General features: G+C 34.4%; 2 protein-coding genes across 2 annotated transcripts; both read left to right on the top strand.

The window, feature by feature from the left end:
• Positions 1 to 5,533: 5,533 nt before the first annotated feature.
• LOC110638381 (N6-mAMP deaminase) lies at positions 5,534 to 8,755 on the top strand. Its single transcript, XM_021788934.2, has 11 exons — positions 5,534 to 5,782; positions 6,071 to 6,141; positions 6,478 to 6,569; positions 6,660 to 6,719; positions 6,819 to 7,052; positions 7,148 to 7,224; positions 7,312 to 7,381; positions 7,485 to 7,598; positions 8,050 to 8,116; positions 8,275 to 8,379; positions 8,473 to 8,755. Exons 1-11 carry the CDS (start codon positions 5,661 to 5,663, stop codon positions 8,595 to 8,597), a joined length of 1,137 nt encoding a protein of 378 aa, XP_021644626.2. The 5' UTR covers positions 5,534 to 5,660; the 3' UTR covers positions 8,598 to 8,755.
• A 649-nt stretch (positions 8,756 to 9,404) lies between these two features.
• LOC110638380 (phospholipase A I-like) lies at positions 9,405 to 19,468 on the top strand. Its single transcript, XM_021788933.2, has 18 exons — positions 9,405 to 10,730; positions 11,032 to 11,179; positions 11,291 to 11,369; positions 11,468 to 11,621; positions 11,707 to 11,916; positions 12,018 to 12,263; positions 12,354 to 12,516; positions 12,604 to 12,864; positions 12,944 to 13,065; positions 13,375 to 13,536; positions 14,637 to 14,829; positions 14,927 to 15,063; positions 16,343 to 16,481; positions 16,677 to 16,883; positions 16,988 to 17,462; positions 17,555 to 17,771; positions 17,878 to 17,967; positions 18,815 to 19,468. Exons 1-18 carry the CDS (start codon positions 10,176 to 10,178, stop codon positions 19,262 to 19,264), a joined length of 4,008 nt encoding a protein of 1,335 aa, XP_021644625.2. The 5' UTR covers positions 9,405 to 10,175; the 3' UTR covers positions 19,265 to 19,468.
• Positions 19,469 to 20,492: the final 1,024 nt, after the last annotated feature.

The following is a 20,492-nucleotide window of genomic DNA, read 5'->3' on the forward strand; positions in this document are numbered from 1 at the left end:
TGGCCTACTGTTTATGTTTGAATATTATTTTCTTTATGCTAAAAAACTATATAAACCCATTAATTGAGATTAGATTCTTTCAAGTTGCTCCAAACTTAGCTGATAATATTGATTAAATGATAACTTCGTTCCTTATTACAATGTTTATGTCCTGCAACTGACTTAGTGAATATTTTATATTATTACTAGAACTGCTATCCAGAAAAACACTTATTCAAATATATATGTTAATTAGATGATATTAAAACATAATTTAAAATTAAATCTAATAAATTTAATTATAAAAATATTAAAATAATAAAATTATTATTTTAAATTATTTTTTTCAATAACATCGTGAAAAGCAATTTTAACAAATAAACACTTAATTATTTTTTTATTTAATTAATATATTTAAAAAGATATTTCTTTTAACTATAAATTTAACAACAATACTCAACATACCCTCAATATCTAAGCTAGTCTTACAACCTGAATCAATATGGCAATAAATCGAATACTTTAGCTTTAAAAGTTTCATATCTAAAAATTATTCAAAAATAAAAATTGTTGCAAATTAAACTGTGGAGAAGACCGAGTTGCCAACCTAATATTCAACATTTTTATTAATTATTGCTGGTTGGGGATTGCATGAAATTGTCAATTCACATTAATTCAAATTTTGAAATCGATCAATTATTGTGTTTAAATTCTCCTCAGATTCTGAGAGTTGTTAGAAATTCATTTTATTGCCGGACGTAATTTCACATGGGAAAAGGCTATTAATTTTCACAACAAACATTATTAATTCACACGGTATTCATTGTATATTATACATTAAAATATTTTTAATTAATTGATTTCTTTTTATATCCTTTTTCATTAGTATTTTTTTTACTATAATTAAAATTTAAATTTAAAATTTCATAATTTTTATATTAATTTAATCTGTAATAAATAAAAAGGTTTTATATATTTTATAAAACCCTAAATTTTTAAATTTATTATTTTATGAGTAATATTAATATTTTAATTTTATTTTAATTTTATTTAAATTTTAAAAAATTATTTAAAATTTTTCTGATTTTTCAAATCGGGTTTGATTTCTCGAAAATATAAAACTTTGATGATTTCTAAAAATTAATTTAAAGACCACGTAGTAAATTAATTTTGGGCCTCGTTTCGGTCCCAAGGCAAAGTAAAAAATTTAAAAATTTGTATTATGAATCAAACCGACCGAATCGAACCAGTCGGGATCGGACCGGCCCTTTTCTTTTTCTTCCTCTTTCTCTCTCGTGCGCCCGACCTCTCCCCTTCTCCTCCCATTTTCTCTCTCCTCCCTCACCCCCAGGCCGCGCCCCCGCCTCCCCAGACACCCCACCTCGCCGGCGCGCCGCCCCACCACCTCCCCACGGCCGACCGACGCTCCAGCGGTTGGAAAACGCGCGCGAAGAACACCCGATGCGCGCGCCCCGTTTCGTCTTCCCAGTCGAAATTCGATCTATACGGCTACCAATCGAGCCAGGTCTTATGTCAAACACCATCTACACCTCGAGAGCTTTCCATAGACACCAAGAACACCAAAATCCATCAAGCGGTTTGTCCAATTTTTGTCCGGGAAGTTTTAGCCCATTTTGACTTTTGGGCTAGATTTCTCGCAAACCGTGAACCCCACGAGAAAACCGAGAGTACTAGAGCACTCCACTTGTCGAGAGCTTCGCGGTAATATAAATTTCGAATTTTTCCGACACCGTTTTTCGGTGAGTCTCACGGAACTTCGTAGTGTTTTTTTGAGTATTAAATGAGCTTAGAAAATTCCGTAAAATTTATGTACTAACCCCCGTGTTGTGGGCTTCGTGTAGGTATCTTCAATTCACTGAAATTCGACAGTTGTCCAGGTCTGTGAATTTCCAGCCAGACATACCTGCTACCGAAAAAGTCTTAGAATTGGATCGAAATTTTGGCTACCCCATCATTGTCAAATCCCCGAGCGCGTTCCCAAGATCAGAATCGGCATAGGTAAACCCGAACCTTACTTTTTTATAATTTTCTAGTGCTTAAATGAGATTAAAAATCCATAAAATATTTGTGGTAGCTCAGAAAATTATGATTCTTTTTGCATTAGCCTAGTAATATTGCTAAGGACCGCAGGGCAAAGTTTTAGAATTTTTAGAGTTTATTTGGATAGCTTTTACAAAAAGGGTCAATTATAAGGACTAAACTGTAATTTTATATATTGTGATTGATAATTGTTTGGATGGGTCCAGGAGGGGCTGTGTGATGTGATTGAGATGTGAATGTATGGTTGGTGGATATAGAAGTGTGTTTTAAACCCATTTACAGGTTGGGTAGGTCCTAGGTATAGGGGAGACTCTGCCGGATTTTCGGCACGACTTAGGACGTCTTTGGTCTTTTTCTTAGTTTGTATTGAGTCAAATTTATTAAATGATTGTAATAAAATTGTCAGGTGAGCCAGGACAGCCTTCTTCCTCCGCCCAGCCACCACAGTGACTGCTGTCAAGTCTGTGAGTAAAATATTAATTTTAATTGTAATTTCAATATTATTATATCTTCAAGCATGCCTATGCATCACTTAGATGTATATATCTATGTAGTTAAACTCTAGGCACGTTTTATGTTACATTCACAACTGTTAAAGTGCCATGGATGTTGTTTGTGGTAATTTGGAGTGCGTTGGCGTGCGTATGGTATAGTGTTGGCTATGGACAGGACGGGTAAACACGGCTTGAGATCTTCGCTGGGACTCGGTCCTTCGGGGTAGACACGGCTTAAGTTTTTCGCTAGGACCCTGATTTAGTTTATTAAGTGAAAGTCTGAGCTGAGTTCTTCGCTGGCACAGGTTGGAATATTTTTACTTTAAGTAATTAATCACTAATAATTAATATATGTCAATTAATAATTAATAAAATAATTAATAACTACTAAAATAATTAACGGCTACTAGAACGGTTAACATTACCTAACATAGCTTTATTGTGTTCTTGTAATTGTTATGAAATATTTAATGGGGTTAAAAAAAAAAAATTAAATAAGTGAGGATATATATTTTGTTGTAGTCAACTACGGACACATGTGGTCCAAAATTTTACCCAAATTAGATTAAGTTGGACTTTCTATACCTCTAATCCGGCCGGGCCATAATAATATAAATAATAACATATATGCTTTGGAATAAATATAAATTAATGATAATAATATGAAATTTTAATAAAAATAAAATATTTTTATGAATTATTATTTAATTAATTTTTATAATTAATATAAAGATTAAAAAAAATAAAAAAAATAATTTATTTAATATAAAGTAATATAATTATTAAACTTATTATTATATAAAATTAAATTTATAATAACAATATTTAAAAAAAAATTATATTACTAATTCACAATAAATACAAGTAAACTTAATCTTATAGCATTACTCTTAAAATAAATTGTGGTATTAATGCACGTTATCGTAGTTGTTTATAAACCCGAAATTGAATTTAATCTATTAAATATTTATTTTTAAATTTATGTATTTATTATCATTCTCATTAAATTCACCTTGTCTCAGCATTAATGGAATTTGCTGTGGTGATGAAAAATTGAAAATTTCCCAAGCCACACATTTATAGTTTTGGAAGTTGGCCATGTGCTTTATCTGGAAGTTGGCTAAACTCCATTAAATGCATTGGTGGATTCATATGGGATGGGAGTAGGCCACACCATTAATAAAACTCTCTTTGCAGACAACTGTTGACTTGGTGGTCAACAAATTACACAACCAAATCGACAAACAAGTTTTACCCATCCCTGGTGCTTGCCTGGTTAACTATACAGGGCTGGTTCCATCAAGCACACACACGTTTGGCAATGCACCAAAACGGTGCAAGGTTAATAAAAAAAAATAATTATTATCCTTATTACTTGCTAATATTATTTAGATATTAAATTAATTTTAATTTAATTAATATTTATAATTTTTAAAAAAGTTAAATATTAATTTTAAAAGATTAAATTAATAATTATTTTTTTTTTAAATATTAAAACTTATAAAGAAAATATTGGCAAAAGATCATCACGTAGGGACAGCGTCATTTTCTTAGTATTATGAGCATAAAAAAAAAGGTACAATTCAAAATTCTAGAAGGGAATTAATGAGAATCTAAAAATCCTCCAGGGCCGAATCTGCATCGGCTAACAGAAAGGCACATAATTAATTAGCATTTGCCATTGGAATGCAACAGAGATATAGCATGAGCGTACCTAAAATATGATTGTCCAGAAACTGAAAAATAAAGCACCACTCATATTGGTTCATGCATGCCATGCCTTCTTCTCTCCATCATTGTCCTAACACCTGTAGTACTCTCTTCTACTTTCTGTCAGTCTAATGAAAGTTATTACTAACGAATTCAATGTCCTTTGTTTTTCATACACCCTTTGCAATTGGATTTCAAGCACACAGATCTAAAACGCATACATACAAGTCACTTAAATATAATATAGGGAAAAAAGAAAATTAAATATAAAATTTATATGATTCCATTATAAGATTTATATTTACAGATAAACTATAAAAAAATTTTATTATATAAAAAATTCTTAAATTATAATTTTAATGTGTTTTTAATTTTTTCATAATACTATCATAAATAAAAAAAAAAATATTATATTTTATCCAAATTATTACACAAGTTTTCGAGTTAGGTCACTGTTTGAGTATACGAGGACATTACAAAATTCAAGCGGCAGTGGTTATGCAAATTTAAAGGGATTATAGCCTGTATGCAATGAAATTACCTCTAAAATGTATTTGTTCAAGGACAAGCTAGAAAAGGTATTCATGGAGTTGCTGTAATGGTTTCCGAGGCACGTTTGTAGCTTCTAACTAGACCTGCTATACACTTAATATCCAAGCCAAAATGGTCTTTATAATTATAGCACCGATATTGCAGAGGAAAACACAGTCAAGGCAGCAGAAAGTCACCATCAACCCACAATTCTGGTTGTATATCAATCAAAACCAATAACGCTAAACATACTCTTAATTTTTCTGGTTTGGGTAAGCTATTCAAGATATTCTCTTCTGGTTTTCCTTTTATATTTATATATATATATATATATATATAAAAGACTTATTTGACTATTTTATTAACATTAAAGCAAATCTTACTTTTATAATAAAATAATAAAAAAAATAAATAATTATAAAAATTTTATTTTTATTTTTTATTTAAATTAAGAATTTAAATTCACAATGTTATAATTTTAAAAAATGAAACCATTTACAGAAACTATTTTTTAATAAAAATAACTTTTATTTTTATTTCGCATCGGACTCGAACATGTGTTCTTTCTTCTTTTATCAGATACTGCTACATTACAATTTACAAGGCCAAGCCCAATAAAAAAAGGCTCAGTTCAATAGAACGAGCACAAACTATGCCGGAATTTGGGCCATGTAGTCTTACAAGTCCAGACACAACCACTCCTTCCCCTTCAAGTGTTCATGCTTCTTGGACTCAAGAAGTGATTGGATCGGTATTTACATGTCCGGCCTGATTTTGGCTAATTTATTAGTGGCACATCATCTCCTTTTTCTTGCCTAAAATGTGAAGTAGAACTGGAAAAACAGAAGCAGCAAAGAGACTTCGACCGAGAAGAGAAGCACCAGGATGAACGCTGCGGATCATAGTCCACTGGTAAACACAGCATCAGATATGGAATGGTGGGTGTCCATGCCAAAGGTTGAACTACATGCCCACCTCAATGGTTCCGTCAGAGACTCTACACTTCTGTATGCTCTTTCTCTCTCTCACTCTCTCTCTCTCTCTTTTTTTTTTTTTTTGCTGTTTCCTTTTTTAGGTGTAAATTACTCTATGGATGTACGTAACCAGTGGAAATCTTTTGTCTTGTGTTAGGGATCCAAAGCATGTATTTTTAGTACTTTATTGTTATGTTTCATTTATGAGTATTCTAAAGGGGAAGGAAATTGTTGGGAAGTTTTAAATTTTAAAATGTTGTTCTTCATTTCTCAGCGTTTAATCGTTCAATTTTTTTTTTTTAAATTTGTTTTTATTTACAGGGAACTTGCTAGAGTCTTGGGTGATGAAGGTGTAATTGTTTTCTCAGATGTGGAACATGTTATCATGAAAGGTATATGCTCATTTTCCTCTTTTCCTGGTTGTTTCTCTGTTTGATTGCTTAGAATGTAGAGGAAAGAAGATTTGTCCAATTTTAATCTTCAATATTGGTAATTCATTGCCTAAAAAAGCAAAACCTATGTTTAGTTGTGCCAATTCTGGTTATATGCCTATACTAAGTTTGAGATTTTATTGTTCATAAACCGAGAAAAAAAACTTTTGGTTAGAAGTTGAAATTCTCCTTATAATCAATTTCTATTTTCTCTCTTGATTTTTAATTTTCCTTCTTACCTCCCCTTGTCTCTTGATAATGTGTGACATTGGTAGTTCTCTATTCACTTGCATTCAGATGATCGTTCATTGCATGAAGTGTTCAAGTTGTTTGACCTTATACACATTCTTACCACTGATCACAAAACTGTTACAAGGATCACAAAGGAAGTATGATAACTTGCAGTTTAGTGATTTTTTTTTTTTTTTTTTGAACCATTGACATTTCTGGTGCTAATTCTTGAACTCTTCACAAAACAGGTGGTTGAAGATTTTGCTTCTGAGAATGTTGTATATTTGGAGTTAAGAACAACTCCAAAGGTGCATAAATGAGCTATTGACTGTTTTTTTCTTTTTGGTCATCTCAAATCAGCACTTAGTTTACATTGATAGAGGAATTTGTGGGTTTCTGTAATCCAGAAAAACGATTCTAAAGGAATGAGCAAACACTCTTACATGGAGGCAGTGATGGAAGGTTTAAGGTCTGTTACTGCAGTTGATGTGTATTTCGCTCCTCAAAATTTAGATGCTAGAACTTCTATAAATAGAATTTCTATAAATGATACATATCATGGAGCTACAAGGAAAAAGATATATGTAAGATTTCTTCTCAGCATTGACCGTCGTGAGACCACTGAAGCTGCAATGGAAACTGTATGTAGAAAACTCTATGGATGTTTTTTAGGACATGAGTTGTTAACTGGCCAAGAGCCCAAGATTTATAATTTCTCTTTCCTTGCCTTCTATAGGTTAAGCTTGCTCTGGAAATGAGAGATTTAGGTGTAGTTGGAATTGACCTTTCTGGAAATCCAATTGTGGGTGAATGGTACTTCCTTACTGCCAATAATTCTTTATTAGAAGATAATACTGGTTGTAGGTTTTGCAGTCTAAAATGCTCATTTTATCTGAACAGGAATACATTTTTGCCAGCATTAAAATTTGCCCAGGAACAAGGCCTTTGTATAACACTTCACTGTGGAGAGGTGCATTGATGTGTCAAGTGCTTTCTTTGGTTTTCTAACATTGTGCTTTCTGTTACAGTGAAATTACACTCATTGGTTTATTTTCATAACCTAGTGCTTGTAGGTGCCTAATCATGAGGAGATCCAAATGATGCTTGACTTTCTTCCCATGAGAATTGGTCACGCATGCTGCTTCAGAGAGGAAGACTGGAGAAAGTTAAAATCATCTAAAATACCGGTTGATTATCTACATTCATTCACTTTCTTGAGAGAAACCTTCACTAGCGTATACTGATAAATTAAAGCTTCTCATAACTTCCATAAGGATGAATGCTATTTAGAAAGCATCTCACAATTTTCATAGGATGGATGGTATTAAATAACTAATTTGTTAGAATTTGTTCATGGTCACCTAAACATTATGGAAATCTTTAGATTTTTTTAAAAAATTCCCAAGGATCTCTATTCAATTACCCTTTTGGATTTTTCATTACTGACTACAAAAGTTGCACAGTTTCATCAGTCTAGAGTGTGCTCTGTCCTGTGTTTTCATATTCAGTGGCCCTGCAGTTTTCTTTGGTTTACTGCAAAGTCTAGTATAAGGGCTGTTGAAAAATTTAAGAATTTTGCAGTATATTTGTTTTACTAGCTAATTTTCTTTTCATTTATGCTTATGCACATTTTCACAGGTGGAGATTTGTTTGACATCCAACATCAGGACTGATTCAATTTCTTCACTAGATATTCATCATTTTGGTTAGTCTTCTGTTTCTATTGAATCCTTTATATTTGACTTATTGACTCAATTACCCTAGTACCCTCCTGAACAAGCCTCTTAAACTTCTTTTCTTGTGATTGGGCCACTGGTATCAGTTCATTATAGATACTTATTTTTTTGTTTCTTTGTGTTGCAGTTGATTTGTATAATGCAAAACATCCTATAGTCTTGTGCACTGATGATTCTGGGGTTTTCTCCACCTCACTTTCCAAGGAGTATAGTCTCGCGTCATCTGCATTTGGTAGGTATACTGTTGATTGTAGTTATAACAGGGATTAGATAAAAAATCTCAAATAGCTTATGCATCTTTATTCATATGATTTATGGTACAAAGGCCTTGGGAAGAGGGAATTGTTTCAGCTAGCAAGAAATGGGATTGATTACATATTTGCTGATGCTGAAGTGAAGCGGGACTTAACAGTGATTTTTAATTCAGCTGCTAAGGAGCTAGACCTATGACTAGGCTCTTGAGCAGCATGGACCTCCTCGTTAGTTCTGATCGCTACCAATTTATGAAATTGTTAGCCTACTATTTACTGCAATTTTCTATATTTGTAGCTCGAAACCAATTGATTACATACATATATTTGAATTTGCAGACTGCTTAGTTGATTTCAGTCAGTAGTGATCCCTTCAACGGCATGATAGATGATTTTGAAACTCAAGATAGTTATATGATTATAGGCCTGTTTGGCATTTAGTTTCAGAGCCTGAAACTGCTTTTTGGAATAAAAGCACCATTTTAGATGCTGCTGAGAAAAATAGTTTGGAAAAAGCTGTTTTGTTATTTTAGTGGTTTTATAACTAAAATTGATCAAAATTAATTTTTAATTATTTTTTAACACTTTAATTAGTATATTTAAAAAAGTGATTTTCTCAATAGCAGTTTCAACAGCAATGCCAAAGAGGTCTAGCTTTTCTCCATGGGAAAAATTGTTCCAGTCATTTACTCCAATATTTTTTTAGGAAAAATTGTTCTGCTGTTATTAGCAAGAGGAAATATTATGAAGCCATTTAGAAGAAAAGCAAAAATCAACGTAACAATCTGTCTAACTTCACTTTTAAAAGCTTGTTAGTAGTCTTTATACATGGCTCATGGCTCACTGATCAAACAAGGTGAGATTCTGATATCAGATAATATGAATCTATCTAGTTATACCTCAAAAAGTTAGGAGGATTGCAAACTTATACATATAACGCCCAGTACCTCCCTTGGGATGCATCAGAATTCTTTCATAACAATTAGAATTGAGATTTCTCATTTTGTTTTAATTCCACACAAGCAATTGACATATTGCAATGATACATACACCTTTGGGCTGGTTCTGGATTGGAATAGGAGAGGTTTTGATTTAATATTTAAGGGATTGAAATCAAAATTGCATAATCTTCTTATTTTAATTTGATTTCAAATTCGATGATTAAATTTTTTTTTTTTTTTAAATAGGAAATTCTAGTTTTGAATTGAATTTGAATCATTTGATTTGGATTCAATTTTAAACAGGTAATGTTATGAAGAAAAGACGGAAGATTTTTGATTTAAATCAAACTAAATTTGAAATAAATTATCTAAATTCGATAGAGTTATTTTTGTTTTATATTTCACTTCGCTAAAAATCCTGGCTATGTCAATGCTGATGACGTAAGTGCACTAGCTGACTTACATTATCAAAACAACGTCGTTTTTTTAGGTCTATGCAAGCGACGTCGTAACAACAACGCACCCGCGACAACCAAAAATAAAATAAATCCCGAAGAGAAGATTTCAACCGATAACCAACACCTGCATGCTGCATGGCAATTTCAGTTAATTTCCCTTAATCATTTCTCTTCTTGCCTCTCTGTCTATGAACTCCCGCCATTACTCCAACCTTCGGCGTCTAAACCCTAACCATGAATCATTTCTCTCCCTAATCTCCATTTTTAAAGGCACAAAACTTCTATCATCATCAAAAGATCACCGTTACTTTCGCGCCACGATCAATCCGTAACCGCTCGATCAGATCAAAACTCGAGAATTCTCCTCATTCTCCTGCAATGTCTTGGGGATTAGGCTGGAAACGTCCGTCGGAAATCTTCCGTTTAACGCTGAACTATGGCACCGAGGAATCGGAGGACGATCTTAACCGTATGTCAACATCGTCGTCATCGGGTTCATTTTCTTCATCTTCTCCTTCGTCACCTTTGTCTCCGCCTCGAGATCAAGAGCTTGGATTTCGGATTGATTTGGATTGGACTTCTGCGGAAGACGAGGACCAGGTAGCTTTGAGGTTGCAGTCGCATTTGATGGTGGCGCTGCCTTTGCCACAAGATTGTGTGACAGTGGATTTGAAGAGTAGGGAAGAGGAGGAGGGGCAGGAAGGAAATGTTGGGTTGGAGATGAACGTGGTCAAGAGGAGGGAGCCATTGCGAGGGATGACCATGAGCAAGGATGGGTCCGGACAGCAGAGCGATGGGCTTGGTGTTCTGACAAGGTTATTGAGGTCCAACTTGGCTACTGGTGGTGGTGGAGTTGGGGATAGTTCCGGTTTGGGTTATGGCGAGCATTGGCGGAACGTCACCTTGCTTAGTCTCTGTGGTTGTGGTTTATCGGTAAAGATTTTATCTTATGTTTCTCCATTTCTTGCCAGTTTGGTTAATATGGGATATGAATTGGCCTGTAATATGTAGGTTTTCTGCAATTTTATGTTTAGTTTATGATTATTGGATGCGATTTACATGATCGGGAATGCTAAAAAAGTAAAAACATTTACTCAATTAAACACAATGTTCTACGCTGTAAATAGAATCATATTAGCAGTATTGACTACTCTCATGCTTGCGACGTAGAAGCTGGTATTTATTGAGGAGACATGATTTTTTGGTGCTTGGATTGTGCTGATTTTATTGACAGGTATTACCAGCTGAGTTAATAGGATTGCCATCCCTTGAGAAGCTTTATCTTGATAACAATAGGCTTTCGGTTTTGCCACCGGAGCTTGGTGAACTGAAAATTTTGAAAGTTCTCAGTGTTGATTACAATACATTGGTTTCAGTTCCTGGTAAGAATTGGATTTAATTATATATGTTAACCAAAGTTTGCTTCATGTTAGACTACATATGATCCTTTGTAATTTATTCAGTTCTATGATCTTGGTTAAAACTGTTAACAGTTGAACTGAGCCAATGTGTTGGATTGGTGGAATTGTCTCTGGAACACAACAAGCTTGTTCGACCTCTTCTCGATTTCAGGTCATTTTAACAACAAATCAGCATACTTTGTTGCCCCTTCTGGTTTGATACACTAGAATGTTCTTTGGGTCTATTATTTATCTCCAGTTGAATGGCAGGGCTATGGCTGAGCTACAGATACTTAGGCTATTTGGTAATCCTCTGGAATTCCTTCCTGAAATTCTTCCACTGCACAAACTTCGCCACTTGTCTCTTGCTAATGTCAGGATTGTAGCTGATGAGAATTTAAGATCAGTGAATGTACAGATAGAGGTAGTAATCATACAGCAGTTATAGTAGTTTCATAAGCTGGAAGATATACTTGCTTAATTTAATTTTTGTTATTTGGTCATTTTAGATGGAGAACAGTTCTTATTTTGGTGCATCTAGACACAAGCTGAGTGCCTTCTTCTCTCTTTTATTTCGTTTTTCTTCTTGTCATCACCCTTTACTGGCATCTGCACTGGCAAAGATAATGCAAGATCAAGGAAACCGTGTTGTAGTTGGTAAAGACGAGAATGCAATGCGGCAACTTATTAGCATGATAAGTAGTGATAACCAGCATGTGGTATGTTGGCAATACTTGACTCCTTGCTACCATGAGTCAAACCTTTGCTTATTTATCTGTTATTCCAGATACTTTTTGTACGAGTTCTTATTTACTGGCAGGTCAAACAAGCATGCTCCACTCTATTAACTCTTGCTGGAGATGTTCCTTTTGCAATACAGTTGATGAAATGTGACATAATGCAACCCATTGAAATTGTGCTGAAATCAGGTGCACATGAAGAAGTAATTTCTGTGTTACAAGTTGTGGCCACCTTGGCCTTTACGTCTGATACTGTAGCTCAGAAGATTTTGACCAAGGAATTGCTGAAATCATTAAAATTGCTATGTGCCCATAAAAACCCAGAGGTGAATTCTCCTCCTTGTTATTTTATATGAATCTTCATTACCGCTTTTAGTATTCTGCAGTCTTTTAATTTTAAGTTAATCTTTCACTAGGTGCAACGGTTAGCTTTATTGGCAGTTGGAAATTTGGCCTTCTGCTTGGAGAATCGCTGCGTCTTGGTCACCTCTGAAAGTCTACGGGATCTTCTGTTGCGGTTGACAGTTATATCTGAACCACGTGTGAATAAAGCTGCCGCACGCGCTTTGGCAATTCTTGGTTTGTTTCTTGGATTGCACTTCTTATATTTTGAGATTGCTCAGTCTATTGATATACAAGAGCTTGTCCATTTTGTTCTACTTCTAGGAGAAAATGAAAATTTGCGGCGTGCCATAAGGGGAAGACAAGTTGCAAAGCAGGGTCTCCGCATACTCTCAATGGATGGAGGTGGAATGAAAGGTCTGGCTACTGTGCAAATCCTTAAAGATTTTGAGAAGGGAACTGGAAAACGTATACATGAATTGTTTGACCTTATATGTGGCACATCAACGGGTGGGATGCTGGCTGTTGCTCTTGGTATCAAGCTTATGACCTTGGGTCAGTGTGAAGAAATATATAAAAATCTTGGTGTGTATTATTTTTCAAAAGATACTATTTCACAATTTCTTGTTTATGGCACCTTATAATATCCTCTTTAACAAATTAGGAAAACTTGTCTTTGCTGAACCTACACCAAAGGACAATGAAGCTGCAAGTTGGAGAGAGAAGTTGGATCAGCTTTATAAAAGTTCATCGCAAAGTTTTAGAGTTGTGGTACATGGATCTAAAGTATGGAATTTTTTTTTTCACAAATGTTGCTTCACTTCTTAATTTATCATTGCCCAAGGTTCTTTCATAACACACACATGATGGCATTTTCAGTAAGTGCACATTAAATTAATCATGTATGGTACTTATCCTCCAAAAGACTTGGGAATGCTGCTAATCTTCATTTACTTTTCTTTTTTGGGTCAAAAATAGGAGTATTGGTTCATATTAGAAGTTGTTACTTTGTAAATATGCCGATTCAGCTACCATGTGTTATAATATCTAATGTTTTCTGCCAAAAAGAGATGACCATAACACATTGTCTTGCAGCATAGTGCAGATCAGTTTGAGAGGTTGTTAAAAGAAATGTGTGCAGATGAGGATGGAGACCTGTTAATAGAATCAGCAGTAAAAAACATACCCAAAGTTTTTGTTGTATCAACTTTGGTTAGCGTGATGCCAGCTCAACCATTCATATTTCGCAACTATCAGGTTCGACACTTAGAATTCTTTTGTTTTTTGATATGATCACTAATTCTCTCAAAATTATTTTTTTGGCATTGGAGTACATTGAAAATCTCAATTTTTTTATCAAAATATTTTTCTATTTGCAGTTAAATAGGAGAGGAAAATGCAAAAAAAAAGTATTAAATTGTGGTTTGTCAAAGGTGATGGCCTAGGAAAATTTGCAGTGGTGGTAAACTATTGGGTATGTGCCCATGTTGTTTGCTCAGACTTGAGTTCATTAGGTCCGAGCAGGCTGGTTTATAGCCAAGAATTAGAGCAAGAGGAAAACAGAAATAGAGAAGGGATAAGATGAGAGAGAATTAAGAATGTTTTATATTCAGCTATTATATCGTCAACACAACTCCCCTCATGCTTTTATACAATCAACTTGATTTTAGGAACCGGATCAAGAAGTAATATAGACAAAAATAATATCAGATTGTTTGGTGGCCAAGAATTAGAGAGAGATGGAAACCAAAATAGTGAAGGGAAGGGATAAGATGATAGACATAGGGGTAGGAAGGAAGGAAGGGAGATTGTCTGGAAATTGAAAATGTTGCATATTTAGATACAATATTCTCAATAAAACTCCCTTCATGCTTTTATAAGATCAACTGGAATTTAGGAACCAGATCAATGAATGATAAAGACAAAAATAAACTCAGCTACTCCTAACCAATCAGATTTATTTACAATGCATGTTCGATTACTAACACCTTCAATAACCAACTAACAGTTCAGTAACACCTAGCATTAAGCATCCAGCTCAGCAAGGCTAGTCCGGACATTTCTTCTATAGATTTCTTCTCTTTTCATGAGTTTGTGAAATGACTTTCTGCAAAGCATGAACTCATTTTCCTTCAAAATAGATTAGTTTTCTCTTTAACAATTGACCGATTTTTATATGTGTTTAACTGAAATAAATGATTTCCAGGAAAGTATTTTCTGTGAAATAAAGGGAGCCTTAGAGTTAACTTTGTTTATTCTGCTGCAAAGATGCATCAATTATTCCATTGTGATAATTTTTGTTGAGGTCTTTCAACAAATTTTCTTAACCTTTGTTTTTTTTCTGTCTCAATATACAGTATCCTGCTGGAACGCCTGAAGTGCCTTTTGCAATTTCAGAAACTTCAGGGGTCACAGTGTTAGGATCACCAACAACTGGAGCTCAAGTTGGCTATAAACGCAGTGCTTTTATTGGGAGCTGCAAGCATCATGTTTGGCAAGCTATAAGAGCATCATCTGCTGCTCCATATTATCTTGATGATTTTTCAGATGGTATTCTCTTCACCTGCTTATACTTTTTGATCCCCCCTTCCTCAGGCCCCATAAGTTCAAACAGAATAATGAGCTGAAAATTCATTCCATTATATAGATATAAACCGCTGGCAAGATGGTGCTATAGTTGCAAATAATACTACCATCTTTGCCATAAGGGAAGCCCAACTTCTGTGGCCTGACACAAAAATTGACTGCTTGGTTTCAATTGGCTGTGGTTCTGTGCCAACGAAGGTAATTCTCTCTCTCCTCTTATTATTCTTCAATGTTTGTATTTTATTCTGTCTGACTGATTGGTTTTAATCAGTTTGGGCTTGTAAGGAAGTTAAGATGTTTAACTTTTCTTTCATTGTACTTCAGTAACACCAGAGATCAACAAATTTTCCCCTCTAGATTGTTTGATTATTAAAAAAAAATTATATCAAGTTAATATCAACACCATCCTCTAAAGATATACCATGCATTCACCCCCCGCCCCCCCCCCCCCCCCCCTTCCCTTTCCTCTCTTTCTTCCTTTTCGTTCTTTTTTTGTGTTTGTGGTGTCTTCTCAGGAAAAATATATGCAAAGTAAGTTGAAAAATAACTTTGTAGAGATAAAAGTGAGAAAGGTGTTTAAGGATTTTATGGTGTTGGGATTCTAGTTCCTTAAAGTAGGACGATGAGGACCAATGATACTATGAATCACTACATGCCTTGAGACTTATGAACTGGTTCACGTGATCCAGATCACAGGTCATTATTGACCTGGTTTATTTATGTAAATGTACCAATATGCTGACAACTATGTGGTATTGAAGCAAGCATTCTTAATCACACAACCCTTAGATTTTGATATTTTGATGCCCATGAATTTGAGTATTTGGATGATCATTATTGCGTTCAAGTGGTTAACATAGCATTAATAATTGAAATTAATTATCATACTCATAAGATCTTAGAAAATTGTATTGGTAATTTTTATTTCATTACAATATATTAGAAGTATTTTTGCCTGTAGATTATTACATGTGCAATCCTGAAAATTGCTTTGCATTTTGAATAATTAATATGAAGTTCCCACTAAGTGATGTGAAGATGTCTTCCCCTTACCATATCAGCTATTGCATCTCAAGGGAAAGACTTTTGATGCATCCGAGTTTGTTCATGTACTGGAGAGATGTGCGCTCTAGGCAACCTTGGTGAAGGCTGCTGCATGATAGATGATTGAGAATTTAATCAGAATCTTCTAAAGTTTGGAAATGCTTATTTTATTTGCATAATGTTTGGATAATATCAAGAAAATTGCATAGAAAACTATTTAGAAAAGCTGAAAATATTCTCATATTTAGAGTACACCTGACTATCTGAGGAATACATTGTCAATATCTTTGTCAATGTTTATAGTTACAATTATTTGCGGGTACTACAGAATAAAGCTATGTTACCCTCTAGAAAATTGGGATTCCAACTTTCATTTTTCTTTTTCCTAGGATCTTTTCAAATTGCTGGTTTATCATGAATTTTTCTGTTGCAGGCAAGGAAAGGTGGTTGGCGTTATCTGGATACTGGGCAAGTGTTGATTGAGAGTTCATGTTCAGTGGACCGGGTGGAGGAAGCTTTGAGTACACTGCTACCCTTGCTTCCTGAAATACAATATTTTCGTTTTAATCCAGGTACATTAAGTGTTGAAATTTATAGTTTGCAAGGGCTTGAAACGGATACTTACCGTTGCAGGTGTTCCTATAATTGGTTTCTTCTTTAGCATAACTTAGATGCTTTTATTTTCTATGTAGCAAATTATCATTAAAGAGTAGCTTTCTTAATGAGAACTTCTAGTTCTTAGGCAGTTTCCTAGTTTGCCATTGCAGTTGATGAACGTTGCGACATGGAGCTGGATGAGACTGATCCAGCAGTCTGGCTGAAGTTGGAAGCTGCAGTTGAGGACTATATCCAGACTAATCCAGAAGCCTTTAAAAATGTTTGTGAGAGACTACTTTTGCCCTATCAGCATGATGATAAATTGTCACAGAATTTGAAAAATCAGCAATTCCAAAATGCAAAGGTATTATATACAGGTATTATGGCTCTTATTCTCTTGAGTTACTTTTTCATAGGTTTCCATAATTTCTAGTGCTCCTTTAGCTGAACCTCAAAATCTTCTGGCTTTCTGCTATATTAGATGAGAATAGCCTGTCTTTGGGTTGGAGGCGTAACGTGCTACTTGTTGAATCTTTGCATAGTCTGGATTCAGGAAGGGTTGTGCACCATGCTCGGGAACTTGAATCTTTTTGTGGCCGTAATGTAATTAGATTCTCTCTTAATCTTGGGGCATCCGGAATTGCAAAGACAGTGCCAGCAACAACTTTCCCATCTCCATTTACTTCACCTCTGATTACTGGAAGGTTTCCCTCTAGTCCACTTTCTTACAGTCCTGATTTTGGCCCCCAGAAGGTTGGCCGAATTGACATGGTTCCAACTTTAAGCTTGGATGGAATTCAATCTGGAAAGAATGCCACATCACCCCCAATGTCTCCTTTAGGGCAGAGACAGTTATCTTTACCTGTTCGGTCTTTACATGAAAAGTTACAGAATACTCCACAAGTGGGAATTATACATTTGGCCCTTCAAAATGATTCATTTGGCTCAATATTAAGGTGAACATGCCTCTTTTTATTTGATTGGTTAATTTTTCATATGATTTTAGTTTCAGTCATTGTCTTAACATGCTCAATGGTTATCTCTCTAGTTGGCAGAATGATGTATTTGTTGTTGCGGAACCTGGAGATCTTGCAGATAAGTTTCTCCAAAGTGTCAAATTTAGCTTCTTATCTATGATGCGTGGCCATCACAGGAAGGTCACATCATTTCTTGCCAATATTTCAACAGTTTCTGATCTGGTTCGGTATAGACCATACTTTCAAGTAGGAAATGTTGTCCATCGTTATATAGGACGACAGACACAGGTTTGTGTCTATGATTTCTGCTTCCTGCTTGGATGTTTCAGGTTGTATTAGTAGGGAATTGATTACTATTGATCTCTGCTGCGATGTTTATTGATATTTTCTGAAGGTTATGGAGGATGACCAAGAAATTGGGGCCTATATGTTTCGTAGAACTGTTCCTGCTATGCACTTAACACCTGATGATGTTCGCTTGATGGTATGTTTTTGAATTTAATTTGATTTAGTAGTTTTTCAAAATTTTGTGAAGCTTTAGATGACTAAATGGTTGATATTTGATGAGATTTATTCATTACTTGCCTTCACTTATTTTCATGTCTAGTGCTGGCATATTCTAATAAGAATGTACCCTGAAATGCTTCTGTTAAAGCTGGCTTCTTGGGCGGGGGGGGGGGCGGATAATCTAGTTCCAGATCTAGCTTTTAGTATTTATGTGTGAAGTGAGTCAAATGATTGCTCTATAGAAGTGGTGTCTTGACTCTCTTCTCATCATTATTTTACCTTCCTGGATATTAGTTGGCATTTCCTCTAGTATGATGATTTACACTGGTAGAGCTGTAAAAGTGCGTTGCTTGCATACTAAGGATGATGATACAATATCTTACAGCTGAAATATAATCCATTGGTTCAGAGAACCAATAATTTTGTAGGCTGTGCAAACAGCTTAGGGTGACACAAGTAGCTTGGGGTTAAATTCTTGCAGTTATTTTGGACAACAATTCTTCAGACTTGGAGAGTGGTTTTTCTCCTTTGGTTTCCCCCCTTCTTTTTTGCGTGGCTTATATACTAGACCAAGGTAATGAACATAAAGAAATAGTAAGACTCAATATTTTGTGTATTTTTTGGTATCATCATATGACAATAAGTTTGATTTTTTTTTTCCTTGTATGTAGACTAGTTTGGAAATCAGTAAACTGTAATAATTATTTTCTGCTTAGATGTTGCTTTTTGGAGGTTTTGTTTCCTGCCTGTTGATGTGGCACTCTGGACTTGGACATTTTTTTTTTGGTATGATTTATGTGGCTGCTTGGTCTTGTATGACCCAGGTTGGAGCTTGGAGGGACAGGATCGTAATATGCATAGGGAAATATGGACCTACTTCGACTTTAATTAAGGCCTTTCTGGATTCTGGTGCAAAAGCTGTTATATGCCCATCTGCAGATCCCCCAGAAATTCCGGTGACATCAGCCCATGGATCAGGGAAGTTTCATGCTCTGGAGAATGGGAGGTTTGAGATTGGAGAGGAAGACACAGAGGATGAAGAGGCAGAACCTGTCAGTCCAACAAGTGATTGGGAAGATAGCGACCTTGAGAAGAATGGGGAACATTCTATGGGTTTTTGGGAAGATGATGAAGAGGAACTCTCACGGTTTGTCTGTCAGTTGTATGATAAATTGTTTCGAGAAGGGGCGAGAGTAGATGTGGCTCTAAAAAATGCTCTTGCTTCACATCGGAGGATGAGATATTCTTGCCATCTTCCCAGTATACATAACTAGTTGAACATTGTTCTTACAAGAAAATAAAATTCAAAGACAAGTTCAGAAGGCAAAAAGGTGAAATTGAATAAGAATATAGATGAGTTCATGAATAATTACAGTGAGTAGGACAGAATGTTTCCAATTTTGTGGCTGATGTAATGCATTTATTTCGTTGCAGAACGCAAGTAAAGAGCGTATACCATGACCTTGTTTCCAATGTTACATTTTTGCTATTGCACTTTCTCAATGGCGATGTCAACCTTAAATATGTACACACACACACATATATATACTTTGAGGACATTTTCAAGCCAGTTTTCACGCGCACCAAGACTACATTTCTTTTTAGGCAATTTCAAGGCACACCATTTAAAATAAATAATTTTTAAATACTATCTAATAAAGTCAAATGTTAATTAATAAAATAGAATTAAATTAGGGTTATTCAATTTTATTTGGATCCAAATTCTTTGAAAAAAAATTTAACCTTTTCTTTAAATTTTCTTTTATTTTTATTTTTTAAATCTTTGGTCACCTGTTATTAGTCATAAGATCAGGCAAACATGTCGAATTTTAGAAAGTATATTTGACTCAAATAAATATTCAGTTATTCATGACAAAATTGTAAAAAAAAAAAATCATGTAAGAAATTGTTAAAATTAAAGTTTCTAATAAAATTACAAAAAATTTTAAAGATTTTCTAACAATTAAGTTAAAAAAATTATATTACATTACAAAATTTCATTAAAATACCACAATTAATTCATGTTTTAAAAATTTTTAAAAAAAAAAAAATAAGAGGGGAAAAAAAAAGCTATCATAAAAAAGGAACAAGAACTCTCATAAAGAGAGACAAAATTAATAAAATATGTAAAAAAAATGACTTTCACTATATAAATACACCCTACTTTGAATGTTTTGATTAATATATATTCTCCTACTCCAAGTAGTATAAGTTGCATACACTGCCCATGATCAAGCAGCAATGAGGTTTTTTTTTTTTTAAAAGAAAGCTTTGATTAGCATTAATGGAAATTTAGTGATATTAAAATTATTTATAAGATGAATTCATTTAATAAAAGTATACTTTAAAAAAAAATGAAAAATGCGGTGGGAGGACTGCTGAAGGGCCATGGCAATCAGCCAAAACCCTTCAATCTCGCAGGAATTTTTTCTTCCCAATTGCCCCACGCTCAAAAAAGAATTTGACTTTCAATTTCTACTAAGGAACACTGTTGAATCAAAT

Source organism: Hevea brasiliensis, chromosome 18, assembly GCF_030052815.1.
Source record: "Hevea brasiliensis isolate MT/VB/25A 57/8 chromosome 18, ASM3005281v1, whole genome shotgun sequence".
NCBI lineage: Eukaryota > Viridiplantae > Streptophyta > Magnoliopsida > Malpighiales > Euphorbiaceae > Hevea > Hevea brasiliensis.

Coding starts and splice junctions, on each gene's coding strand:
- LOC110638381 (XM_021788934.2), top strand. CDS start 5,661: ATGAACGCTGCGGATCATAGTCCACTGGTAAACACAGCATCAGATATG. Junction 5,783..6,070: donor GTCAGAGACTCTACACTTCT/GTATGCTCTTTC, acceptor TTTTATTTACAG/GGAACTTGCTAGAGTCTTGG. Junction 8,380..8,472: donor TCTCGCGTCATCTGCATTTG/GTAGGTATACTG, acceptor TATGGTACAAAG/GCCTTGGGAAGAGGGAATTG.
- LOC110638380 (XM_021788933.2), top strand. CDS start 10,176: ATGTCTTGGGGATTAGGCTGGAAACGTCCGTCGGAAATCTTCCGTTTA. Junction 13,066..13,374: donor TTGTGGTACATGGATCTAAA/GTATGGAATTTT, acceptor ATTGTCTTGCAG/CATAGTGCAGATCAGTTTGA. Junction 16,884..16,987: donor TGCAAAGGTATTATATACAG/GTATTATGGCTC, acceptor CTGCTATATTAG/ATGAGAATAGCCTGTCTTTG.